The sequence below is a fragment of the Tachyglossus aculeatus genome, chromosome 5 (assembly GCF_015852505.1).
Source record: "Tachyglossus aculeatus isolate mTacAcu1 chromosome 5, mTacAcu1.pri, whole genome shotgun sequence".
NCBI classification, from domain to species: domain Eukaryota; kingdom Metazoa; phylum Chordata; class Mammalia; order Monotremata; family Tachyglossidae; genus Tachyglossus; species Tachyglossus aculeatus.
The window spans coordinates 100,564,730-100,587,868 of record NC_052070.1 but is presented as its reverse complement, the minus strand read 5'-3'; the positions used below and the strand labels follow the sequence as shown (position 1 = coordinate 100,587,868).

Here is a 23,139-nt window from a genome sequence, read left to right as displayed (position 1 = left end):
GGATTTATCCCAGAGGATCACGGGACTCCGCATTCATCTTCTTTGGTGATCGATCCGGCCGTGTGCTCACAGTGACTTATGATAGAATGAAGATATTCTCCCACACGAGAGTCACTGTGCTGTCACGGCCATGTATTTTATTTCTGCCACAGTGTTAAATAAAAAATAATTATGATAATGGGATAAAAAGAAATGTGCGTTAGCGGAGGAATAGGGCTGGTGGGAGGAGTGTTTGGTTGGGACTCACGGTCGGGCCCTTTACCAGGTCTCTGCCAAAACTGGAGTACTTCTGAGCAGGATAGAAAAGGGCCCAAATTGGTTCTTAGCTCTTCACTTCCCATTTGTCCTCCCCAAACCCGTTGGAGTTCACTTCCCTCCAGGATAAAGTCCCTCCCTCTCTCTGCTGCCCTTAGAGTAGGGACCATGCCCGGGACCCATCCGAGGCGGGCCATCGGTGGTCTGTTTCCTCTTCTCCAGGGGGCCTACTCCAGAGGGAATCCGTCTCTTGGTGGATGGGGAGGAGTGGGTTGGGAAAAAGAGGTCAGGGCCAGAGTGGGAAATGCACCCTTTCCCCCTGCTCTCCATCAACTGTTGTGCCCACTGATAGGTGATTGGGAGGGCGTGGTGGTGGGGGGGCTAGCGGGAACAAATTCCTAAATAATAATAACAATAATGATGGTATTTGTTAAGCATTTACTATGTGCCAAGCACTGTTCTAAGAGCTGGGGTAGATACAAGGAAATCAGGTTGTCCCATATGGGGCTCACAGTCTCAATCCCCATTTTACAGATGAGGTAACTGAGGCACAGAGAAGTGAAGTGACTTGCCCAAAGTCACACAGCTGACAAGTGGCAGAGCCAGGATTAGAACCCATGACATCTGACTCCTAAACTCTTGCCCTCTCCATTAAGCCAGGCTGCTTCTCCTGACCTATGTGACCTTATAGCTAGAGAATCAGAGCTCCCTCTGTCCTTCTGGGGAAGGGTCAGCCCTTTCTGGGTCTTAAGCCCCACCCACAGCCTGTCCCTCACCCTCCACCATGACTCTGCCTGTAGAGTGTGACTTGCTTTTCGCCCCCACCAAAGGGTCCAATTCCCTCCTCTGAGACCCCAAAGGGCCCCTGGCCCGTGGGCATCGGTCATTATGGAAGGGGAGCCAAAGTGCCCAAAACATAATTGCAGGAAGATGGTTGTTCCTTAAACCCCAAACGTGGTTCCGTCCAGGTGGCCGAGCCTGAGTGCCAGGGGACCAGCAGGAGGGTTGGTGGGGGTTGGAGGAGGAGGGAGAGAGCGATATGGTGACTAGGCTGTATTCATTTGGGGGCATCACTCAGGACACTCTATTAGGCCCCCGGCTTGGGGCGCAGGGTGGATGTTAGTAAATTCTACCCCAAAGCAGCTGCCGCTCAATTATTCATAGGGACTTTATGCATTATCGATGGGCTCAGGAAGGCAGCACTTTATCACTTAAGGAGCTTTCACTGTAGCAGGGGCCCACACTTCTGCCAGTGACCTGATTTCACAGGGAAGAACCAAGAAGGAGGGAAGAAGCAGCAAGTGTGGTCCCACCAAGCTCAAACCCGATGCCCCTCCTTGCCACCTTAGCCAGGGTGCTCTCCTGCCCGGCCCCTGCCAGGAGATCAGCTAAGATGTTGCTGAGACCATTTTGGAGTTGCCTCGCTCCCAGGGAGAGGGCCCCAGGTCCTGCAGGCGGAGCTCTTTATTCAGGGCTCGACTTACAGTGGAGCATTCCAGGAACTCTCAAGTCTACGATGTAGAGGGGTGAGCCTCGGGTGGCAAGTGGTTGGCAGAAAACCTCAGAGGGCAGTTGCCTCTCAAGGTAGCTCCCTAGTGGCCTGATGATAACTTCTGGGGTGCTGACTCACCTCTGGCCAGGGGAAAATTGGTTCACTTGGCAGGAACTGCCTCGGCCATTGTGGGAGGTGACTGGCACCCCTTGCCAGATCCTGGGTCAGGGGCAGAGGGTTTACCTCACCTGCTCCTCACCTGTGCCCTGTGCCAGGGGCAGAGAACCCATCTCTGAGGAGCAGCATGGCCTACTGAAAACAGCAGGGGTCTGGGAATCAGAGGACCTGGGTTCTAACTCTGGCCATGCCACTTTCCTGCTGTGTGACCTTGGGAAAATCACTTAGCTTCTCTGGGCCTCGGTTTCCTCATCTGTAAAATGGGGATTTAATACCTGTTCTCCTTGCCCCTTAGACTGTGAGCCCCTGGTGGGACAGGGACTGTGTATGACCTAGTTATCCAGTATCTGCCCCAGTGTTTAGTACATAGTAGAACACTTGACAAATTCCACAATTATTATTTTTACCTGACTTCTGGAAGAAAGACAAGAATCTGAATTGATCTGGCACCTCTCCCCTTGGGGCTCCTTTAAGCACCAAATTAATGACCCTGTGAGAAGAGACGCCGAGGCCCAGAGATAGTATGCACCTTCTTTAAAGTCACTCAGCGAGTGAAGCCGGGTCTGGTTCTCTCAATGTCAGTGGACAGAATTACTTCTCATGAACAAATAGTGCCCGAGAGTAGTCAGAGCTGGGGCAGGGAGCTTTCCTTCTGGTCCCTCCCAACACAAACAAGAAAGAAATGCTGATGGATATGTGGTACTTGGGGAGTAGCCTCTGTAGAAGAGGATGGGCTGGTAAATGCAGAGTGCTTATTTACAAGGCTGTGCTAAATCGCTCCATCACCTTTGGGGACTGTCTCTCCTTTATGGACCCCAAGCGGAAAACTGGCCTGTTCTTAGGTCGAATGCTCCCTTCCTCCCTTCCTTTCTCTCTGTCGCTCCGTCCTTAGGAGGTTAGAGCAAAACTTCTTCAACTGCAGCTGCGACATCCGCTGGATGCAACTGTGGCAGGAGCAGGGGGAGGCTAAGCTGAACAGCCAGAATCTCTACTGCATCAATGCGGATGGGTCCCAACTGCCCCTGCAGCGCATGAACATCACGCAGTGCGGTAAGGAACCCCAGCGGATGCCACCCTGGGCTCGGCCTAGCTTCTGAACTGAAGGTGACCCCCTGGGCACAACTGCTCACCAGTGTGGGACAGCAACCATTGATTCTGGAAGGCGGTGCCCTGCACCTCCTTGTCCTTTTGTTAAGCTCTTTCCGTTCTCTCCCCCGATGATGATCAGAACTGGAATCTTCCCAGGGCTGTATTTGAGGAAACGAGCTCCGTGCTCTCCTGAGAGTGGCCTGGCTGAATCTGGGGGTCTTAGGCTTTTGACATTGCCACACCCTCTTCCCTCTTTCACAGCTTCCTGTGAGCCAGGTTTCCCCAGCTGGCAGGAATGGTGGCCCTCGAGGCTGCTGCCCAGCGCTTAGAGCATGGGATGGGGTTGAGCACCCTAGGTTAGGCTACCATATCACCCTCTAGACTATTTGCTCACTGTGGGCAGGGAATGTGTCCTTCAACTCTGTTATATTCCACTCTCCCAAGGATTAGTACAATCCTCTGCCCACAGTAAGTGCTCAGTATATACTACTGATAGATCCATCATGAGATCTCTCTCAGAGATCACCCTCTCTTTTCATGCCAGGAAAGGGAGACATGGTCCAGACCATTTCATCTCTGGTGGTTGGGAGGGTGGGGAGAAGCTAATCAGTGAAGCCAGTGTATTAATGGGAGAAAGTAGAGAGGTTAGGGATGGGGCAGTTAATATTCCCAACTTTCCCTCTGTCACAATAAGAACCATTTGTTCACAAGCCCACCCCAAGCCTTTCATCATCAGAATGGAAGGGTTATGAATTTTCCATCTGGGCTTGGGGTTGGGCTGGGCATTATTTGAAGAGAACACAGCACTTATGTACATATCTGTAATTTATACATTTATTTAAATCAATTCTGTCTCCACCTTTAGACTAGAAACTCGTTGTGGGCAAGGAATGTGTCTGTTATGTTGTTATATTGTACTCTCCTAAGCACTTAGTACAGTGTTCAATAAATATTATTAATTGGGGGTAGTGGAGATATAGGGGTTTACAAGGGCCAGTCTCTGGGGACCAATCAGTCATATTTATAAAAGGCTTACTATGTATGGAGCACTGTACTAAGCGTGTAGGGTTAAGTGATGCTTTAGCCAAGAACAGGTTGAGAACAGTAAGCTTTGGGTTATTGAAAGAGTCTTCAAACAATCAATCAGCATTATTTGTTGAGCACTTCTTTTGTGCAGAGCATTGTTTTAAGTGCTTGGGAGAGAACAGGGTGATCTCCACTTTCAAGGGGCTTACAAACTCACTCAAACACTCAACTGCATTCACTGAATCCCTACTTTGTGCAGAGCACAGTGTTAAATGTTTGCTAGAGTTCAGTAGAATTAGCAGATAAAATCTCTGCCCTCCTGGAGTCTATAATCTCAGTCAATAGTATTTCTTGAGCAACTACTCTGTGCAATGCTTGGAAGAGAACAGTAGAGTTAGCAGACTGCATCCCTGCCCTCAGGGAATGTACAGGCTAGTGAAGGAGACAGCTCCCCTGAGCTCCTGAGCTGGCATTGGAAACTGCTGGGAGGGATTCGGGGAGAGTCTAGCACTTAACCCCTCCAGAACACTGAACTGGCCACCTTCCCCGCCCCTGAACCCCGAGCCAGAGCCCCTTCCATTTCTACATTCTGGGGAGGCTGAGGGAGGGGCAGAGCCAACTGTCTGTCTGTCTCCATTCCACCTGCCCAGACCTGCCAGAGATCAGTGTGAGCCACATCAACCTCACTGTGCGTGAGGGAGAGAATGCCGTCATCACCTGCAATGGCTCGGGCTCCCCGCTGCCCGACGTGGACTGGACCGTCACTGGCCTGCAGTCAATCAACACCCACCAGGTAGGCCCGGAGGGGAAGAGAAGCAGCTGAGACTTCAGCCTCCCATTGGCAGGCCAGTGTGTTCCTTTGCCTTTTCCCTTTCTTGTTGACTGGGAGCTGGAACAGGAGGCAGAGGACCCAGAGATGTGGGAGAGGAGCGGGGGAGAATAGGGAGGTTAAGGATAAAAAGCTACAGTGGATAGGCCAAAGCAAGGGATTTGTAGACTAGGGATTTATAGGCAAGGGATTTCAGGTTGCGATTGTAGGCTAGGAATATGTAGACTAAGTATTTGTAGATTAGATCATTGTAGGCTAGGAATTTGTAATCTAGAGATTTGTAGATTAGGGGTTTCTAGGCTACAGATCTGTAGGTTAGGGTTTGTAGGGGAGACTTTTGAAGGTGAGGGATTGGTAAATTCCTGCCCGGTTGGAGTTCCGGATTTGGGTGAGTCAAGTGGAGAAGGAGACAGTTGTAGAAGCAGACCGCAGCTATGCTTCTCCTAATTTGATCACTTCTTGGGGACTTCCAGACAAACCTAAACTGGACCAACGTCCACGCCATCAACCTGACCCTGGTGAACGTGACCAGCGAGGACAATGGCTTCTCCCTGACCTGCATCGCCGAGAATGTGGTGGGCATGAGCAATGCCAGTGTGGCGCTCACCGTCTACTGTGAGTGAAGGCACTCTGCTCTCCCTCCCTGGCCCCCTCTCCCCACCCAGGGTCTGCCCCTAGACCTACCTCTTGGGCTCAGTTAGGGATTGCAGAGGAAGGGTGGAAGGAGAAGAGGGAGTGGTTGGAGGAGTCAGACAAACTCCATTTCCACTCCTTGGCATGTGGGAGATCCATCTCGGTACCAGCTGATGGTGCTACCATCTAGTGTGTGACCCACTCTGGCTCGGGAGTTCTCTCTTCAAACTCCATTCCCAAAAAGGTAGCTCCTTCCAGCCCTCACGGTGTCAGCTACTGGTATCCTTAGGGACCGATAGAGCTGGTCTAAACCCCTTGAACTTGGTTAGCTCTCCACAGTGCCGAGTGGTGCCCCCCCAGAGGCGGGGCAAAGGGGGGATGCCAGCTCTGAGAGGGCTCTTCCTCCATCAGATCCCCCCCGCGTGGTGAGCCTGGAGGAGCCCGAGGTGCGCTTGGAGCACTGTATAGAGTTTGTCGTGCGGGCCAACCCGCCCCCGACCCTGTATTGGCTGTATAACGGGCAGCCCCTGCGTGAGTCGGAGATCATCCGTGTGGAGTTCTACCAGGAGGGCGAGGTGTCAGAGGGCTGCCTGCTCTTCAACAAGCCCACCCACTACAACAACGGAAACTACACCCTCATCGCTCGGAACCAGCTGGGTGCTGCCAACCAGACCATCAGGGGCCACTTCCTCAAGGAGCCCTTCCCAGGTAGGCGGGAGCTCGCTCTCCCACTGACCCTTTGGTTGATCAATCCACCGATGACATCTGATTGACAATATCAACCTCTGCCATGGTGCCCCATCTCTTCCAAGGCCGTATACTGGGCAGTCCATTGATGTGACTTCCTGGGGTTGAAGAGCCCAGAGGGACCAGGGTCTGTGTAGAAAAGGGGAAAACTGGAATAGTTCTCATCTGCCTGTGTAGCCACAGGACAGGAGGGTCTACGGGGCGGATGGAGAAGTGTGTGACAGGGAAATGTGAAGAAGGGGGAAACAGTGTGGCCTAGTGGAAAGAGCCCAGACCTGGCTGTCAGAGGACCTGTGTTCTACTCCTGGCTCATTTGTGATAATAATAATAATAACAACAATAATAATAATAATAATAATAATAATAATAATAATAATAATAATAATTGTGGTATTTAAATGCTTACTGTGTGCCAGGCACTTTACGAAGCGCTGTAGTGGATTCAAGCAAATTGGGTTGGACACAGTCCTGGTCCCACGTGGGGCTTATAATTTCAATCCCCATTTTACAGATGAGGTAACTGAAGCACAGAGATGTACAGTGATTTGTCCAGGGACATGCCGCAGACAAGTGGCAGAGTCGAGATTAGACCAGGCCCGTGCTCTAGCCACTATGCATGCTGCATGCTGGGTAAAATGTTCACCCTCCTACTTAGATTGTGAGCCCCAACTGGGACGGGGACTGTGTCCAGCCTGATTATCTTGTATCTATCCTAGTGCTTGGTACAGTGTTTGGATCATAGTATGCACTTGAAAATACCATCATTGTTATTATCATCATCATTATTATTATTATTATTATTATTGTTGAGTGGTGGTGGGGGGGGAAGGAGAAGTGGAGAAGTCAGTGGGGAAGTGGTAAGAGTGTGGCTCCCATCTGGGGCAAAAACCCAAGTCTTTCTTCTGCCAGTTCAGAAGAGGAGGCTTATAAATTTGGAACCTCCAATATTAGGGCTGACAGAAACGTGGCTCAGGTGCTTTTCTGCAACTAGGAGTCCCTGGATCTCTTGAGCCTTCCACCAGTCTGTGGTTCCAGGAGTACAGAGGAAAAAGGAACATGTGACTCAGGAAATAAGGGTCCAGAGACCTTAATCAAGATGTTGTCTGGCTGTTGATGACCAAGAGGGACTTCACAGGGTGTTCACTCCAGGAGTCCTTTTTTAGCTTAGTGCTCAAGGGCATGATTGAAAGCCTAGGAGGGAAGGGGAAAAAGAGATTGAACATCTGAAAAATCTTTGCTAGTGAAATCCTGGGGCTACTGAACCCTCTCTGGGGGCAGTTGGGAGAGGCTTGACTGCTGGAGATATCCCTCCTCAGCTGCTGATTCTAGGAAGGATATATTTCCTAGAATGCAGTGCTCTTCTGCCATTTTATTGGTCATGGCCCATGGTTCGTGGTCCATCTGGCTGGATTTTTAGCCTCTGACAATGGCATCAGTATTCCACTGGTCCTCCAGGACTTCCAGTAAGGTTAGGGATGGATCTTCTAACATCCCTAATTTCTCCCCTACATGTCTTATAGTAGTTGTAGTCAAGTTTAGCTTTGGTTGGAAGGTAATACTACTGACAGGGAGACTATATCCATGAATGTGAGGATCTTCGAGAGACAATCTTTGGCCCCCTTGGTCCATGAATTTAGAGTAATGCACCTTTTGTGATCTGGCCCTTCACCATTTGGGTGAGTGTTGCTCAGACACCGATGGCTAAGAAGGAAAATTATCTCCTACTGCACGCGGGACAGGCACTTGGGTTGATTTTGTAGTAATGGTGATGGCTTGTGCTAAACCATCCATTCTCTTTCGCCTCATCCCCCTCCATGTTATGAGGTGGCAGGTAAGGAGAGCAGAAGTAGCCTCTCCTTAAAATTTCTCTAAAAATTCAACCGCGGCAGACCCCACCATGCCCACACCTTTTTGGACTTCATTGTTGAGTCTGATTCTCAGCTTGGCTTAGCAACGGTTGGGGCATGGGGGGTGTGTGGTTGTGGAGTTTTCTGTCATCCATTCTGTATGTTTAAGACTAGTTCTGTAGGACAACGTTTCCTTGTGGCTTTTTTTTTTGTCCTCCATCACCTTCAATCTTCAATGGGAGCACTCCTCCCCTCCGGCCCCACCCCTGATCCTGATTGAGGAACTTGGTGAACAATAATTCTGGGTTTACCCTGTCCAAATGATCAGTCAGTCGATGGTTTCTATTGAGCATCTGGTGTGTGCAGAGCACTGTACTAAGCACTTTGGGAGAGTACAATACAACAATAAGCAGACACATTCCCTGCCCACAAAGAGCTCACAGTCTGTTTGGTCAATTTAAATCATATCCCTTCTCAGCCTGCTTCTAGGCAACCCAGAACATTCTGGGAGCAGAAGGGGCTACTTTTTCATTTGGAGCACAGGAGCAATTTAGGGGAAGGGTCTTTGGGTGTTGGTGGGTCAGTGAGGATTGGGAGAGGCCTGACTTCAAAGAGGGGTAGGTCAGAAGTCACCATGTGGGGGTCTTTTCAGCCCCAACTCGACACTCTTGGGTTTTATTCGAGAACGGTAGTAAGCGAGGAAGGGAGTCCAACTCAGAGAACTGAGTAATCATCACCCCTGTCGCCCGAGTGGGATGGGTACCTATATGCCTAGGAATCGGTAACCTTAGGGGCTTTTTCTGTATCTGAGTTCCACTTCCTGTCTTGTCACAGTTGGCAAGACTGTCAAAGCAAACTCTGTTTTGAGGACCAGCACAGCCTAGTGAAAAGAGCATAGTGTCAGGAATCAGGAGAACTGAGTTCTAATCCCAGCTACTCCACTTGTCCACTGTGTGACTTTTGGCAAGTCACTAACTTCTCTTGGCCTCACTTTCTTCAGCAGCAATATGGGGAAGAAAGACCAGTTCTCCCTCTCCCATAGACTGTCAGCCTTGTATGGGACAGGGATAATGTCCGACCCAGTTGTCTTGGATCTGCCCCAGTGCTTAGCACATAATAAGTGCTTAACAAATGCCATAAGTATCATTATTATTTTTAGGGGGTATCGTGAGGAACTCTGTTATGGCCAGGCAAAAGTTGAGGTTCTCTGTTGCCCTCTGGCCTGAGTTTGCTCACCTCCCTTCTCTAGAAGGGAACGTTAGGGACACACAGCTGCTCTTTGCAAAAAGGAGTTCAATTTGAGAGGTCCAGGAGAAAGAAGGGAGTGGCCGTTTTATCTCCTCACATCTGCAACCTGACTGAATCTGGCCACTGCTCTGGGAAACAATCTGAGTCCATGTGCCACGTGGTCTGCAGGGTAGCCCAAACCCTGTTCCTGCACGCCTACCTCCCTCACCCCTGGACAACCTCTTATGGCCCAAGCACCACCCTGAATTGTGAAATGAGCCTACGGTCCCCGTTGACAGGCTCTGTCAGCTCCATTTATCCTCTCTCTCCTGGCTTGGCTAGTTCCTCCTGGCAGCAAGTCCTTCCCAGGGAGCATCGGATAGGGGCCTGAAGATGGGATGAGGATGGAAGCAAAGCCACAGTAGGATTCTGGGAATTACCTGGGCAAGATGGTGCCTGGAATCAGGCATGAGGGATACGTAGGAACCATGGGAATCCCTCTCTTTCTCAGGAAGAAGCCTGGATTGACCCTCCGGTCACGTGGGGTCTCCGGTTCACTCTTTCCAGCAGTCCTAGCAGTTTTACACGTGTAAACATTTCCAGACTCCCATGGAGGATGCAAGCATTCATAGGCTGATTGGCAGAATATAGAGTTCTCAGGCCTAGCTAAAGCATTTGGCTGATGTGAGAAGATTGGCTAATAAATAAGAACCTTATGAGAAACATGAAAATCAGCAGGAACAGTCAGCTGATCCCTCAGTCCTCTTCTCCCAGACCATCGAGCTGTGGCTGGCCTCTCCCGGCCAGACCTGTGATCACCTCCAACTCAGAAGGTGGTGGCAGAAGGAATCTCCGAGTCAGACATTGCAGAGTCTTGAGACACTGAAGGCATGAAGATGCTCAGTTGGATCTGTCCTCCTCCTAACTCCCAGCTCCCCTGGGTATGATGGAGTGCTGTTGGAATTGATTTTCTCCTTGGTGCCTTTTCAGAGGAGGATTTGCTGCTAGGCTGGGCAGAGGGAAGATGAAGATTTTGAACTTCCTTGTTGAATCTGAGCCCGTTGTTGGGTAGGGACAGTCTCTATATGTTGCTGACTTGTACTTCACAAGTGCTCTGCACACAGTAAGCGCTCAATAAATATGATTGGATGAATAATCTGAGCCCTGGGTCTCCTGGGTCTTCAGCTGGGAGCTCTGCAGAGGGTTGCCTATGTGGTAAATCCTTTTGGGGACTGGACCAACCAGTCCTGGATCCTTATCAAGCAGAAACTCCTGACCAACAGCTCTAAGGCCCTCCATCAGTTTTCCCCTCCCTCCCTCCCCCTTATCCTTGTTCCCCTCCTGCTACACCCCAGCTCTCATGCTTCATTCCTTTCAGGCCAACCTATTCACTTGGGCTTGCTCTCATCTCTCTTACTCACAGCGCTTAGTACAGTGCTCTGCACACAGTAAGCACTCAATAAATACGATTGAATGAATGAATCCTTCTTCTTGCCTGGAATTCTTTCCCCCTTCATATCAGCAGACTGCAGCTCTCCCCATCTTCAAGGCCCTTCTGAAATCCCTTCTCCTCTGGGAAGACTTTCATGATTCATCCCTCCTTTCCCCAACCCTCTTTATTATTATGGTTATTACTATGCTGGCTGGTTAGCTCAGTAGGTTAGAGCATGGGGCTAATAACGTCCCCATATGGGCCACTTATCTTCAGCTTTTAGAATAATGCTTGACACATAGCAAGCCCATAACAAATATTATTATTATTATTATTATTATTATTATTATTATTATTATTATTGTGAAGCATTTGGGATTTGTTACTATATGTCAAACACCGATTTAAATGCTGGGGTAAATACAAATTAATCAGGTAGGACACAGTCCCAGTGCCATAGAGTCTAAGGAAGAGAGATTTCTCCTCCTATTGCCATGTCATCTAAGCACTTCAGAACTCACCCTGACCACTATCTACCCCACCCTTGTAGCAATTGTGCATACCATTTTTAAACTGTTGCTTCCTCCCCACCAATTTAGTGTCTGTCTTCTCAGCAAGACTGTAAGCTCCTCGAGGCCAGGGATAATTTATTCTAATTCTATTATACTATCCCAAGTGCTGAGAGAAGCAGTGTGGCTTAGTGGATAGAGCATGGGCCCGGGTTCTAATCCCAGCTCAGTCACATATCTGCTGTGTGGACTTGGCCAAGTTACTTAACATCTCTGGGCTTCAGTTCCCTCATCTGTAAAATGGGGATTAAGAGTGGGAGCCCCATGTGTGGGGCAGGGACTGTGTCCAACCTGATTAACTTGTATCTACCTCAGTACTTAGAATAGTGCTTGGCACATAGTAATCGCTTAACAAGTGCCATAGTTATTATAGGGCTCTGCAGAGCAAGTGCTCAAATACTAGTGATAGATTAAGGGAAACAAAGCTTGTGCCCACGTGCTTTGAGCTGGTAGTAGCATGGCCTGTTTGGCCAGTTGTCTGGTTCTACTTCAGACAGTCCAGTATATAGCTGGCCTGGCCCCTATCAGATGCAGATTTGGCCAAGTGTTTATGCTTTCAGCACAGAACCGCCCTCTCTCCACCTCAGCATCTGCCACTGAGTTCCTCAGACTAGATATGGTGGCCAAATTCAGAGGGATCTGTCTGGAAAATGCCATAGCTATGGAGTCGGGGTCCCCCAGAGATATTAATGAAAACAATTGTGATATTTATTAAGCACCTCCTGAATATGCCAAGGACTGCACTGAGTGCTGGGGCAGATGCAATGTAGGCAAATCAGACTTGTCCTGACCACACAGTCCAAATGGGAGGGAGAATGGGTACCTTATTCCCAGTTTTACAGATCAGGAAACTGAGGCCCAGATAAGTTAAGTGACTTGTCCAAGGCTGAGCAGGAGTTAGATCTCAGGTCCTCTGACTTCCAAGCCCAGGTTCTTTCCATTAAGCCACTTTGCTAGGTGCTGGGATAGATACAAGATAATCAAATCCAACACAACCCCTGCCCCATGTAGGGCTCACAGTCTAAGAAGAGGGAGATCAGGATATCTTCTCAGGGTGGGGGATTGGTCTGGGAGATGAGGAGGCCTCAAGTGATACAGACGATCCAAATGCCAACTGAGTAGGTCATACTAGAGTCACAAGAGGTACAGGCCTGCCACAGTTTATCCCCTTCTCCAGATGTTTCAGGCTGACACACATTCCTCCCCCACCATGAGCTGAGAGGTCAAGATCCTGAAACCCCGATGATGGAGAGGGGCCAGTGTGGGACTGGTAGGCCCCTGGCACCATCCACCAGATAATTTCCTTCCACCCTCCATCCTGCCAGGCAGAATTGAGGCTGTGCACCTGCCCCTCCCCAGGAGCGGTTAGAGGTGAGCAGGAAAGGTAGATGACTGGGGGGGGGGGGTGAGTGAGGGATGGGGGGGTAGTTTGTTGCCAGGGCAACAGGGGGACCTGGGTGGGGGAGGAGGTGATGTGATGGCTGAAGGATGTAGCTGCTAGACCACTTTGGTTTGCATTCATTATGCTAATTGGTTCTTTGTCCTTTCTGCAGAGAGTACAGATAACTTTGTCTCATGTAAGTGTGCTTTACCTCTTGTTTTCTAATTATGCAAGTTTTGGGCTTTTAGGAGCACCTGACACCATGGCGGGGGTGGGGGGGGGGGGCGGGGGAGGAGGAGACTAGAGAATTCAAAGTGAGGTGTGTGAGGGGGGTGCTTCAGGGCCATAGGGGTTCACTGGGGCCCCTCTGGTGTGGCCAGAGATGCCTCCTATGGGAGGCGGAGCTTGGAGTTTTGATTTGCTCCAAGCTAATCCTGGAACCACTGCCCCACTTCCCTGGCACAACTGGCCCAGCATGGTTGAGAGGAACAGTGGCAGAGGGACTCGGTGGTTCTAGCATTCCAGGGGGGATCTAGGTTGGGGGTAAGTTAGCAGGGGTGGGGCTGGAGGGGTTCAAGGACTCCTTGGGCATTGACACATTATACTCTCCCATGCTCCATGGAGTAATCTCTCTCTGTTTCCTTCTGACTCCAGTCTATGAAGTGAGCCCCACGCCTCCCATCACCGTGACCCACAAACCCGAGGAGGATACCTTTGGGGTGAGTCTTGTTCTGCTTCATGGGAGTAACCTCTCCTGGGGATCAGGATGGGGTCTACTGGATGGTTGGGAGGATGCCACCGGTCAGCTCAATAGCCCAGACAGGGCAACTATAGATACTTCTCAGTCCTGTGGGTTTTCAATTGGACTTTCCTGGTTGTCCCGAGGTGGAAGGGACCAGGGGTAGGACATAGCCAGAAGGACAGATCTGACACCCTTTTCTGAGTCCTGAGTGCAGCTGTGCTTTCTACACTTTAAAAGGTGGAGGAGAAGCTAAAGACAGTCCAGGAAAAAGCAAAACGGAAAAGGAAACAGTGATGGTATTTATTAACTACTCAGCACTAAGCTAACTTCCTGTCCCACATGGGTAGTGAGAGATCTTAGTGCAAGTGGGAAGAGTTCTCAGCACAGTGCTCAACACACAGGGCTTAAAAAATGCCATCAAGGATTTTATGGATGAGGAAATGGGTTTTAATGAAAGCAGGAGAGATTTCAGGTGGAGACCAGGAAGAATTTTGAGACCGTAAGGATGATCAAACCCTGCGACTGCCTATTACGGAAAGCTATGGGGATATTTAAGGGAGACAGGTACTCATCTGTCCCAGAGGGATTAGTCTGGGACACTTAAGAGGGGCAGAGGTAGAGACAAGATGAACTTTGTCAAAGTTTCTTCCAATGCTAGAATTAAATAATCTGAGCCTGACTTTCCATTTTTGACTCCACCAGGTATCCATAGCCGTTGGACTTGCAGCTTTTGCCTGTGTCTTGTTGGTGGTCCTCTTTATCATGATCAACAAATATGGCCGCCGGTCCAAGTTTGGCATGAAAGGTATGCTGGGATTCTATTCACTAGAAGGGAGTGCCATTGGGAAAAGCCATCTCCTCTGCCAGCAAGGTGCCATTTCTGTCCCCAGTTTGGAATCCAAACTGGTGGCCGGGCCACTGGGGCCTCTCTGGGGACCCTGGCTCTCTTGTGATCATCATCTTGTTGCACTGTGGTAGTGATATTTGTAAGAGCCAATGCCTGGGTGGCAGAGTGTTGTGTAGCACTGGACGGGCGTGTCTTTTGTTGGTTTGGGATGGAAATAGTGTGGCGGGAGGAGGGCCTGGGTCAACATGCAAGCGGCTGCGGTTTGGGGGGGGGGGGGGGGGAGTCTGTCTTCCTGCTGATGTTGCTCAAAGCAATTTTCCAGCTGCTTGGCTGCACCCTACCCAGGAGGTGCAGTAAGTGTGAGGAACCGAGCAGGCCAAATGGGCCTGGCCCTTGACTCCCTCAGTGAGGATTTGCATGGCATGTTGCTCCACAGAGTGCTGTGGGCTGATGCCGAGAGCAACGGGCTCGCTAAGCCCACTGGCTCATTCCCATGACATGCCCCATGTTCAGGTCCAAGGCCTGAGCTTGGGCCCAGGTCAAGGCTGGAACCCAGGGCTTGTGGGAGTTGGGGAGGAGAGGGGGGATTTTGGTGGTGAGAGCAAGGCACTGACCCCAAAGGGCTGCCTTCGGAGGATGCCAGGATTGGAAAGTGGCTGTGGATGGGCCCTAGGCCCTGCGGATCTGTTGAGGTGTCAAGGCTGAGTCCAGATTGCCATCTCCCGAGCGAGATCCTTGGGCAGCTGGGGGCACTCCTTCAGGCGTGTGGATGGTGAAAGCATTTGAACCCCTTGTAATGCTCAGACCTCCCACCCCCTGGGCAGTGGGCCCGGAGTCTTGTGGTTCCAAGGGGAAGCCTGCTCCGGTGGGGAAACTTGTCCCTGCCTTGACAGTGTTCTGGTGTGGCTGCATCTGGCAGAACTTAAAAATGGAAAAATGCATTGCCGGAGGAAATTAGCTGGAGGAGAAGAACGAGGAGGGAGGCTGTTGCCCGAGAGACGGTCGGGAGAGAATCCAGAGTGAGGGCCAGGGAGTTGCTAGGACCTTGAGGTGGTCAGGAGCAGGCCTTAGGGGTCAGAGGTCAGGTAGAGGACCTCCTGGAGGTGCTGCTGGAGTGGGATGGAGCAGGGCTTCAGGGTGAGAAAGGTGCAGAAGCCTCCTGTTCAGCCCCATTGCCTCCCAGAGCCCTGTGGGGGGAGATTTGGGCATCTGTTGCCATAGGGAGTTTGCCAGCTGCCTTGCCCCTCCCCATCTTCCCACTCCACCAGGGCAGGGGGCAGTTGGACCATCCCCAGCCGAGGCCTTGCCCACTGCTTAGCAGAACTGCCAGAGCACATATTTTTTCTTGTTAATTGTTGCCAGGCTCCAAGAATGGCATGTTCCCGTGCTGCGAAGAAATGGCTCTGCCCGCTGGGGTGGCCTTTCTGCGCTGCACTGAACTAAGAAGCAATCCTCTTCCCTTCTTCCTCCTGCTCCTCCTTCTCCTCCCTCTCTTCCTCCTCCTCCGCCTAGACCCAAGGCCTGGGTTGAACCTCTTGGCAGGCTTTGGGCATGAAGAGCAGGTCCAGGCTGGCAGGGTTGAGGGGAGGTGTGAGGGTAAGCAAGACTCTCTTCCCACTCTCTGGACTCCAGGCCAGGCACCCCCATGAAGGCATGGAAGTGGGGTTAAGGGTCTGGGTTCTGAAGACACAGTCAGAAGCAGGAGAGAAGTCTGGGCATGGGCCCAGTGGAACAGTCAGGGATCTTTGTGCCAGGTGAGCTGGCTCTTAGTCATGGCTCAGCCACTGGCCTGCTGGGTGATGTTGGCTGTTTTGCTTCACCTCTCTAGACCTTGTTCTCCTAATCTATAAAATGGGGATAGTAAGTACTTCTTCCTTCCTTACAAGGAGGTTGGAGCAATGCAGTGAGCTTATTGATAGGAAAATGTTTTAAAAACTTTATCTAAATTCAAGGTGGTATTATTGTGGGTGAGGTTTTGGGGGCCCGGGGTACAAAGCAGTGTGTCCCCTGATAGGATCACCACAGGCTTCCTCTGGTCATCTCTCAGTCCTGAGGACTGGCTCTCTGGAGGGTGGGGGAAGGGAGAAAATCTTGTGCCTCTTCTTGCCTTCATGAGGTGAAGTCACTGGGTGGGTGGAGATGGAGGCTTGGTGAGAAAGCAGATCCACAAAGCCTTGCAGTGTCTCGGCCAGTTGAGGTTGTGTCACGGTGCAAGGCGGGTGCTGACTGAGTCTTCCCAGATCTCTTCCTGCCATCGCCTGTCGCTTCCCCCTGAACCAAACAACCAATCAATGGGATTTATTGAGGGCTTGCTGTGTGCAGAACACTGTTCTAAGCACATAGGAGGGGGCAATGGAATTGGTGCCCTCAAGGAGCACTAATACCCGTTGAAGTTTTAGATCCTCCCACTAGGTTGTAAGCTCCTTGAGGGCAGCAGGCTACCTAAGCCAATCTGTGTTGACTGAGACACAAGGAGAGATGGAGAGATTTGGGATGAGAACAGGAGGCCTGAGTTGGTAAGATCCAGCGCCCCATCCCTGCCTCCCCACTACCTCCCCCAAATCTGCCAGCATGTTAGCAAAAGATACCAAACCCACCTCATCCTCCGCAATGTCAAGAAAGGACTTGTCCCACTAGATTGTAAGCTCCTCCTCTAGAATATAAGCTCTCTGAGGTCAGGGATTATGTCTACCGACTCTATTGCATTGTTCTCTTCCAAGCACTTAGTACAGTGCTCAGAAGAGTGGAGTATTTCCATAAACAGATGGTAATTGCCACCTGGGAGGACTACAGAATCCTGCCCAAGTCCTAATTTCTAGGGGATTGGCTCCTGCTAAGGGATTCTTGGTAGCACACATCAAGAAGCACAATTATCTTCCAATTAATCAATCAATAGATCAGTGGTATTTATTGAGCACTTCATTTGTCCTGAGCACTGTACTAATGCACTAATGGGAGAGTACAACAGAATTAGTGGACAGGTTCCCTGTCCACAGTGAGTTTACAGTCCAGAGGGAGTTTACAGTTTAGAAGGATTGTAATAGTGTGTCCCGACTCTGGAGGGTGGCTGACCCCTGGCTTCTCACCCAGGGGTGGCTAAGGGTCCTTGGGAACAGGTACTCCTTTTGGCTACACTGGATTGGAAATAGGTTTCTAGTTGGAAATTCTGGAATGGGGTAGACCTGGTTTTTCACCCGTGCATCTTCTTCAAATACCGTCGAGTCGTTTCCAACCCACAGTGGCTCCATGGACACACCCTCTTCAGAACGTTCCATCTTCTGTCAGAGTCGTTCTAGTATGCATTTATCCATAGAGTTTTCTTGGTAAAGATGCAAATGTGGTTTACCACTGCCTTCTTCCATACTGTAAAAAACTTGAGTGTCTGCCGTTGTCTTTGATAAACATTTTGTTCACTTGATCATCCTCCTGTGACTGTTTTCCATACCGCTGCTGCCCAGCACAAGTGAATTGACTTTGATGCTTCGACTTAGACCTTTCCATTATGGGTAGCCCTACATGGCATAGCTCTAAGCTTCACCTGTGTACACAAACTCTCTTGCTGTGATAAGGCATTGATTCAAAAATTGAGAAGCACCATGGCCCAGTGGAAACTACATGGGCTTGGGAATCAGGGGACCAAATCCCAGATTCTAATTCTAATCCCAGTTCCACTACTTACCTGCCTTGTGACTTTAGGCAAGTCACATAGCTTCTCTAGCCCTCAGCTCCCTTATTTACAAAATGGAGATTCAATACTTGTTCTCCATCTTAGACTGTGAGTCTCATATGGGACCTGATTATCTCATATCTAACACAGAGCATAGTATACTGCTTGGTACATGGTAAGCCCTTAAATATTGCAAATAACAACAATAACAATCATGATCATTATAATGATTGTTATTGTTACCCCAGGTCAGAAAAACTTAGAGGCCTGTGAGAGCAGCTGTAATTGATTGTAATGTCTGTCTCCTTCATTGGATTGTAAGTTCACTGTGGACAAGGGACATGTCTACCAACTTTGTCTCCCAAGTACTGAGTACAGTGGTCTACACAGAGTAAGCACCTAAATATCGTTGATCAGTTGATTTAAACGGCAGTTTCAGTAAGGCAGTGATGGGATGGGGAACTGAGGGAAAGAGATGGTTTGAACGCAAAAGTAAGGCCTGGCATCCCATCATCATAGATTAGTATGATGAGGGAGGATTTCCTCCCTCCTCTCAAGTGCTATTCTGGCCACCTGTGCTTCTGACCCCATTCCCTCCCATCTTATGAAATCTCTCGCCCCATCCCTCCTCCCCTCCTTAAGTTCCATCTTCAACCACTCACTCTCCACTGGTTCCTTCCCCTCTGCCTTCAAGCATGCCCACGTCTCCCCCATCCTAAAAAATCCCTCTCTTGACCCCACCTCCCCTTCTAGTTATCACCCTATCTCCCTCCTACCATTCCCTTCCAAACTCCTTGAACGAGTCGTCTACACCCGCTGCCTCGAATTCCTCAACGCCAACTCTCTCCTTGACCCCCTCCAATCTGGCTTCCGTCTCCTACATTCCATGGAAACTGCCCTGTCAAAGGTCACCAATGACCTCCTGCTTGCCAAATCCAATGGCTCCTACTCTATCCTAATCCTCCTCGACCTCCCAGCTGCCTTTGACACTGTGGACCACTCCCTTCTCCTCAACACACTATCCAACCTTGTCTTCACAGACTCTGTCCTCTCCTGGTTCTCCTGTTATCTCTCTGGCCGGTCATTCATGATGTTGACTTGGCCAAGGTCATGCAGCAGAGAAGTGGTGGAGTGGGGATTAAAACCTATGTCCTTCAGACTTCCAGGCCCATGCTCTATCCACTAGGCCACGCTTCCCTATTGCATCACTTACCCTCTCTGTCCCTGCCTTCCCATCTCTAAATGAGGGTAAGAATTCCTAGCTCACAGAGAGGATAAACTGAGGTGCTGCAGTTTGAAAAAGCAAAATGTTGCACACATTCAGGGTGATACTGTTGATATAATTTACTTTTCCGTCTCCCTTAAACTGCGAGCCCCATGTGGGATCATCGGACCTGATGATCTTGTATCTACCTTAGCACTTAGCACAGTGCTTGGCAAATTCCGTGATTACTAATATCATTAATAATAATAATAATAATGTTGACATTTCCAGACCTCTACTCTGCTCAGTTTCCCTAAACGATCAGGTCAAGCCAGAGAGCCTTGAGGCCAGAGGAAGGAGGATAGAGGGGAGTCCTTGGGTGGAATTCATTAGCTACTTCAAACCAAAATGCTCTTATGGGGCATTCTCTCCGTGACCCAGCCATCATTCACTGGGAATCCATGCCTGCCTCCTGGGCCCAGAGTGGGACATGTAGTGGCCAGTCCCATGCTTTGGTGACTGGGAGATGCTGCTCTGTCTTTGTACATATGTGGGGTAAATTGGTATGGTTGGCCCAGTGTTCTCAGAAGGGCAGTTCTTCTCAACCCCCGGCACTCCCTCGGGGGTGAACTGGGCCCTTCCTCCCTCACAGGCCTGACTCCCCTACTTGGAGAGCAATCCATCAATCAATCGATCATTCAATCCATGGTATTTATTGAGCACTTACTATGTGCAGAGCACTGTTTAGGTACTTGGGAGAGTTCAATACAGTAGGGTTGGTAGATATGTTCCCTGTCTTGTAGGATCTTACATTTCAGAAGGGGAGACAGGCATTAAAAGAAATTACAGATAGGGGCACTTTTTCATAAATGCTGTGGGGCTGAATATCAAAGTGCATAAGGGATACAGACCCAAGTGCATAGGTGATGCAGAAGGGAGGGCAAATTGGGGGAATGAGCGTATAGCCGGGGAAAGCCTCTTGGAGGAGATGTGATTTTAGCAGGGTTTTGAAGATGAGAAGAGTGGCGGTCTGTCAGATATGAAGCGGAAAGGCATTTGAGGACATAGAACGAGGACATAGGCCTTCCCAGACTGAGACCCCTCCTTCCTCTCTCCCTCCTCCCCCTCCCCCTCCCCCCTGCCTTACCTCCTTCCCCTCCCCACAGCACTTGTATATGTGTATATATGTTTGTACATATTTATTACTCTATTTTACTTGTACATATTTATTCTATTTATTTTCTTTTGTTAATATGTTTTGTTTTGTTGTCTGTCTCCCCCTTCTAGACTGTGAGCCCACTGTTGGATAGGGTCCGGTCTCTATATGTTGTCAACTTGTACTTCCCAAGCACTTAGTACAGTGCTGTGCACACAGTAAGCGCTCAATAAATATGATTGAATGAATGGAGAGGACATAGGTAAGGGATCAGACAGACAGACAAGTTTGAAGTAGAGGGAGCAGGTTGGTGATAGAAGAGGGGCATGTGTGGACTGATTTGTATTAGGAGATCATTCAGTCATTCATTCATTCAACCTTATTTATTGAGCACTTACTGTGTACAGAGCACTGTACAAAGGGCTTGGAAAGTACAATTCAGCAACAAATAGAGACAATCCCTACCCAACAATGGGCTCACAGTCTAGAATGTGGGGGACAGACAACAAAACAAAACAAACAGGCATCATAGCATCAATATAAATCAATAGAATTATAGATATACATACATCATTAATAAAATCAATAGAATAACAAGTTTGTACATATATACACAAGTGCTGTGGGGCGGGGAGTGGGGTAGAGAAGAGGGAGGGAGTCGGGACGATGGGGAAGGGAGGAGGAGCAGAGGAAAAGGGGGCTTAGATCAGTGACGTAAAGTAGGAAGGGGTGAGTTAATTGAGTGCTTTATAGCCGTTGGTTAGGAGTTTCCATTTGATGAGAGAGATGGAGCAATCCTGACTGCTGAGCCCAAGTGCCTAGTGTTTTCCTTCAGCACTGACCCATTGGCTTGCTACTCTTAACCATGGGCTGCTATCAGCCAGGGCAGAGCTAATAGCAGCCAACATCCCTGCCTCCGAGCCTCTGCCACTTCCTCTTATATAGGCTGTATGCCCTACCCTTGCTTGCCCATGCTAGGGATGGGGCTAGACCAAGGTTAAACCCCCATCGATGGATAAGAGTAGTTGGCCTCTGGCTGCCTCCCCTGATGTTAGCCATCCCATGATACCTTGCATACTACCAACTAAAGACCCAGCAATTTCCTTTCTCCTTGCTGTTCTCTTTCCATCTGCTTGTGGCTCTCCTGGAGAAGCCCTACCGGAATTCCCCAGAGGAGAAATTGACCATCTGGTGGGCAGTGAAAAAAGGGAAACGGCCCTGGCCATCTCTGCTCCGGGCCCATTTGGGCCCGTGTAGACTCCCCGGTCTCTGCCTTTGGGAGTCCGAGGAGCCCTGCGACCTGTGGGAGACCAGAGCAGCTAAACAGAGAAGAGACTGGAACAAAGGAAATACATTTCTGGATTAGTCAAGAATGAAATGAAACAACAATCACCTAGCTAACCCCTATCTCATTCTCACCTCATCTCGCTGCTCGGTTCCGCTGAAGATTCATAAGAGAGGACCAGCAGAGGGGGAAGGGAGAAACAGCAGGAGGCTGGAGACATCACATTACAGAGGCATGGCTTTTGCGCTGAGATTTCTTGGGACCCCTCCAGCCAGAACGAGGGAGGAAGGAACAGAGGACAGTTTGTCACTGATTTCCTCTCCCATCTCTTCTCTCCCTCCCCAATGAGGGCCTGGGAAGTGACTGAATCAGGATAGCTCATTCTCCTCTGCTTGTTTGAAGCTCCTGAATGTTAACTGTGCCACCATGAGCCCCTGACTGTTTGGACATTAGAGCTTTCAGGGGCTGGGATATATCCCCCTCTAAAGGGACAAGGAACAGGTCAAATTTCAACCCCGACATTCTCTCCCAGAACTGAGTACAGTACTCTGCACACAGTAAACTCTTAATAAATACAGCTACTACTACTACAGTAATAATAACTGGTAATTGTTAAACGCTCACTATGTGTCAAGCACTGTACTAAGCGCTGGGATAGCAGCCCAAATATAAAATTTGTCTGGTCTATATTTTACTGTTAGTATGACTTGTAATGTTAAGTGGTAAAATAAGTAGGGAATGTTTAAAACAACTGTTCTTTCCTGTTAAGTTACTTGATGTCTTATTTCTGGTTTTTGGAGGGATATTTTTAGACACGCACACGATGTGGAAATAATTATCAGGCTCACATCAGTCATATCAGCCACACTTTTGCACACTGAAAAAAATCTCCCAGTTAGTAATTTCATCTTTGAGCCCCAAATGATAGTTACACACTTGTACATATTTACTATTCTATTTATTTTATTTTGTTAATATGTTTGTTAATATGTTTTGTTTGGTTATCTGTCTCCCCCTTCTAGACCGTGAGCCCGTTGTTGGGTAGGGACCGTCTCTATATGTTGCCAACTTGTACTTCCCAAGCTCTCTGCACAGTACAGTGCTCTGCACACAGTAAGCGCTCAATAAATATGATTGAATGAATGAGTGAATGAAGGGAATGAATACCAGCAAATAGGGTTGGACATAGTCCCTGCCCCACTTGTGGCTCACAGTATCAATCACCATTTTATAGATGAGGTAACTGAGGCACAGAGAAGTGAAGTGACTTGACCAAGGTTACACAGCAGACAAGTGTGGCGGAACTGGAATTAGAACCCGTGATTCTAATGGCTTCTGACTCTCTACTACTACTATTTAAAAGCGCCATCCTCTTTCCCACCCCTTTTCCCTCTGACCAGGAGAAATTGAACTAGATGTGAAAAAGTGCTGATGTGGTAGTTGGGAGGATTTGACCTGAGGTAGAAGGAAATGAATTGGGAAATGCTTCCTGGACGGGGTGGGATTTCAGGAGGGATTCTTAAAAGGGGAGAAC

General features: G+C 49.4%; 1 protein-coding gene across 3 annotated transcripts in view; it reads left to right on the top strand.

The window, feature by feature from the left end:
* Positions 1-23,139, top strand: part of NTRK3 (neurotrophic receptor tyrosine kinase 3) — a 375,014-nt gene that overhangs the window by 119,632 nt on the left and 232,243 nt on the right. For all 3 annotated transcript variants that reach the window (XM_038746593.1, XM_038746595.1, XM_038746594.1), the window contains exons 5-11: positions 2,817-2,974; positions 4,690-4,832; positions 5,342-5,483; positions 5,913-6,209; positions 12,877-12,900; positions 13,359-13,423; positions 14,149-14,251. In XM_038746593.1, coding sequence (XP_038602521.1) covers positions 2,817-2,974; positions 4,690-4,832; positions 5,342-5,483; positions 5,913-6,209; positions 12,877-12,900; positions 13,359-13,423; positions 14,149-14,251 — 932 coding nt within the window. The remainder of the gene's footprint in view (positions 1-2,816; positions 2,975-4,689; positions 4,833-5,341; positions 5,484-5,912; positions 6,210-12,876; positions 12,901-13,358; positions 13,424-14,148; positions 14,252-23,139) is intronic.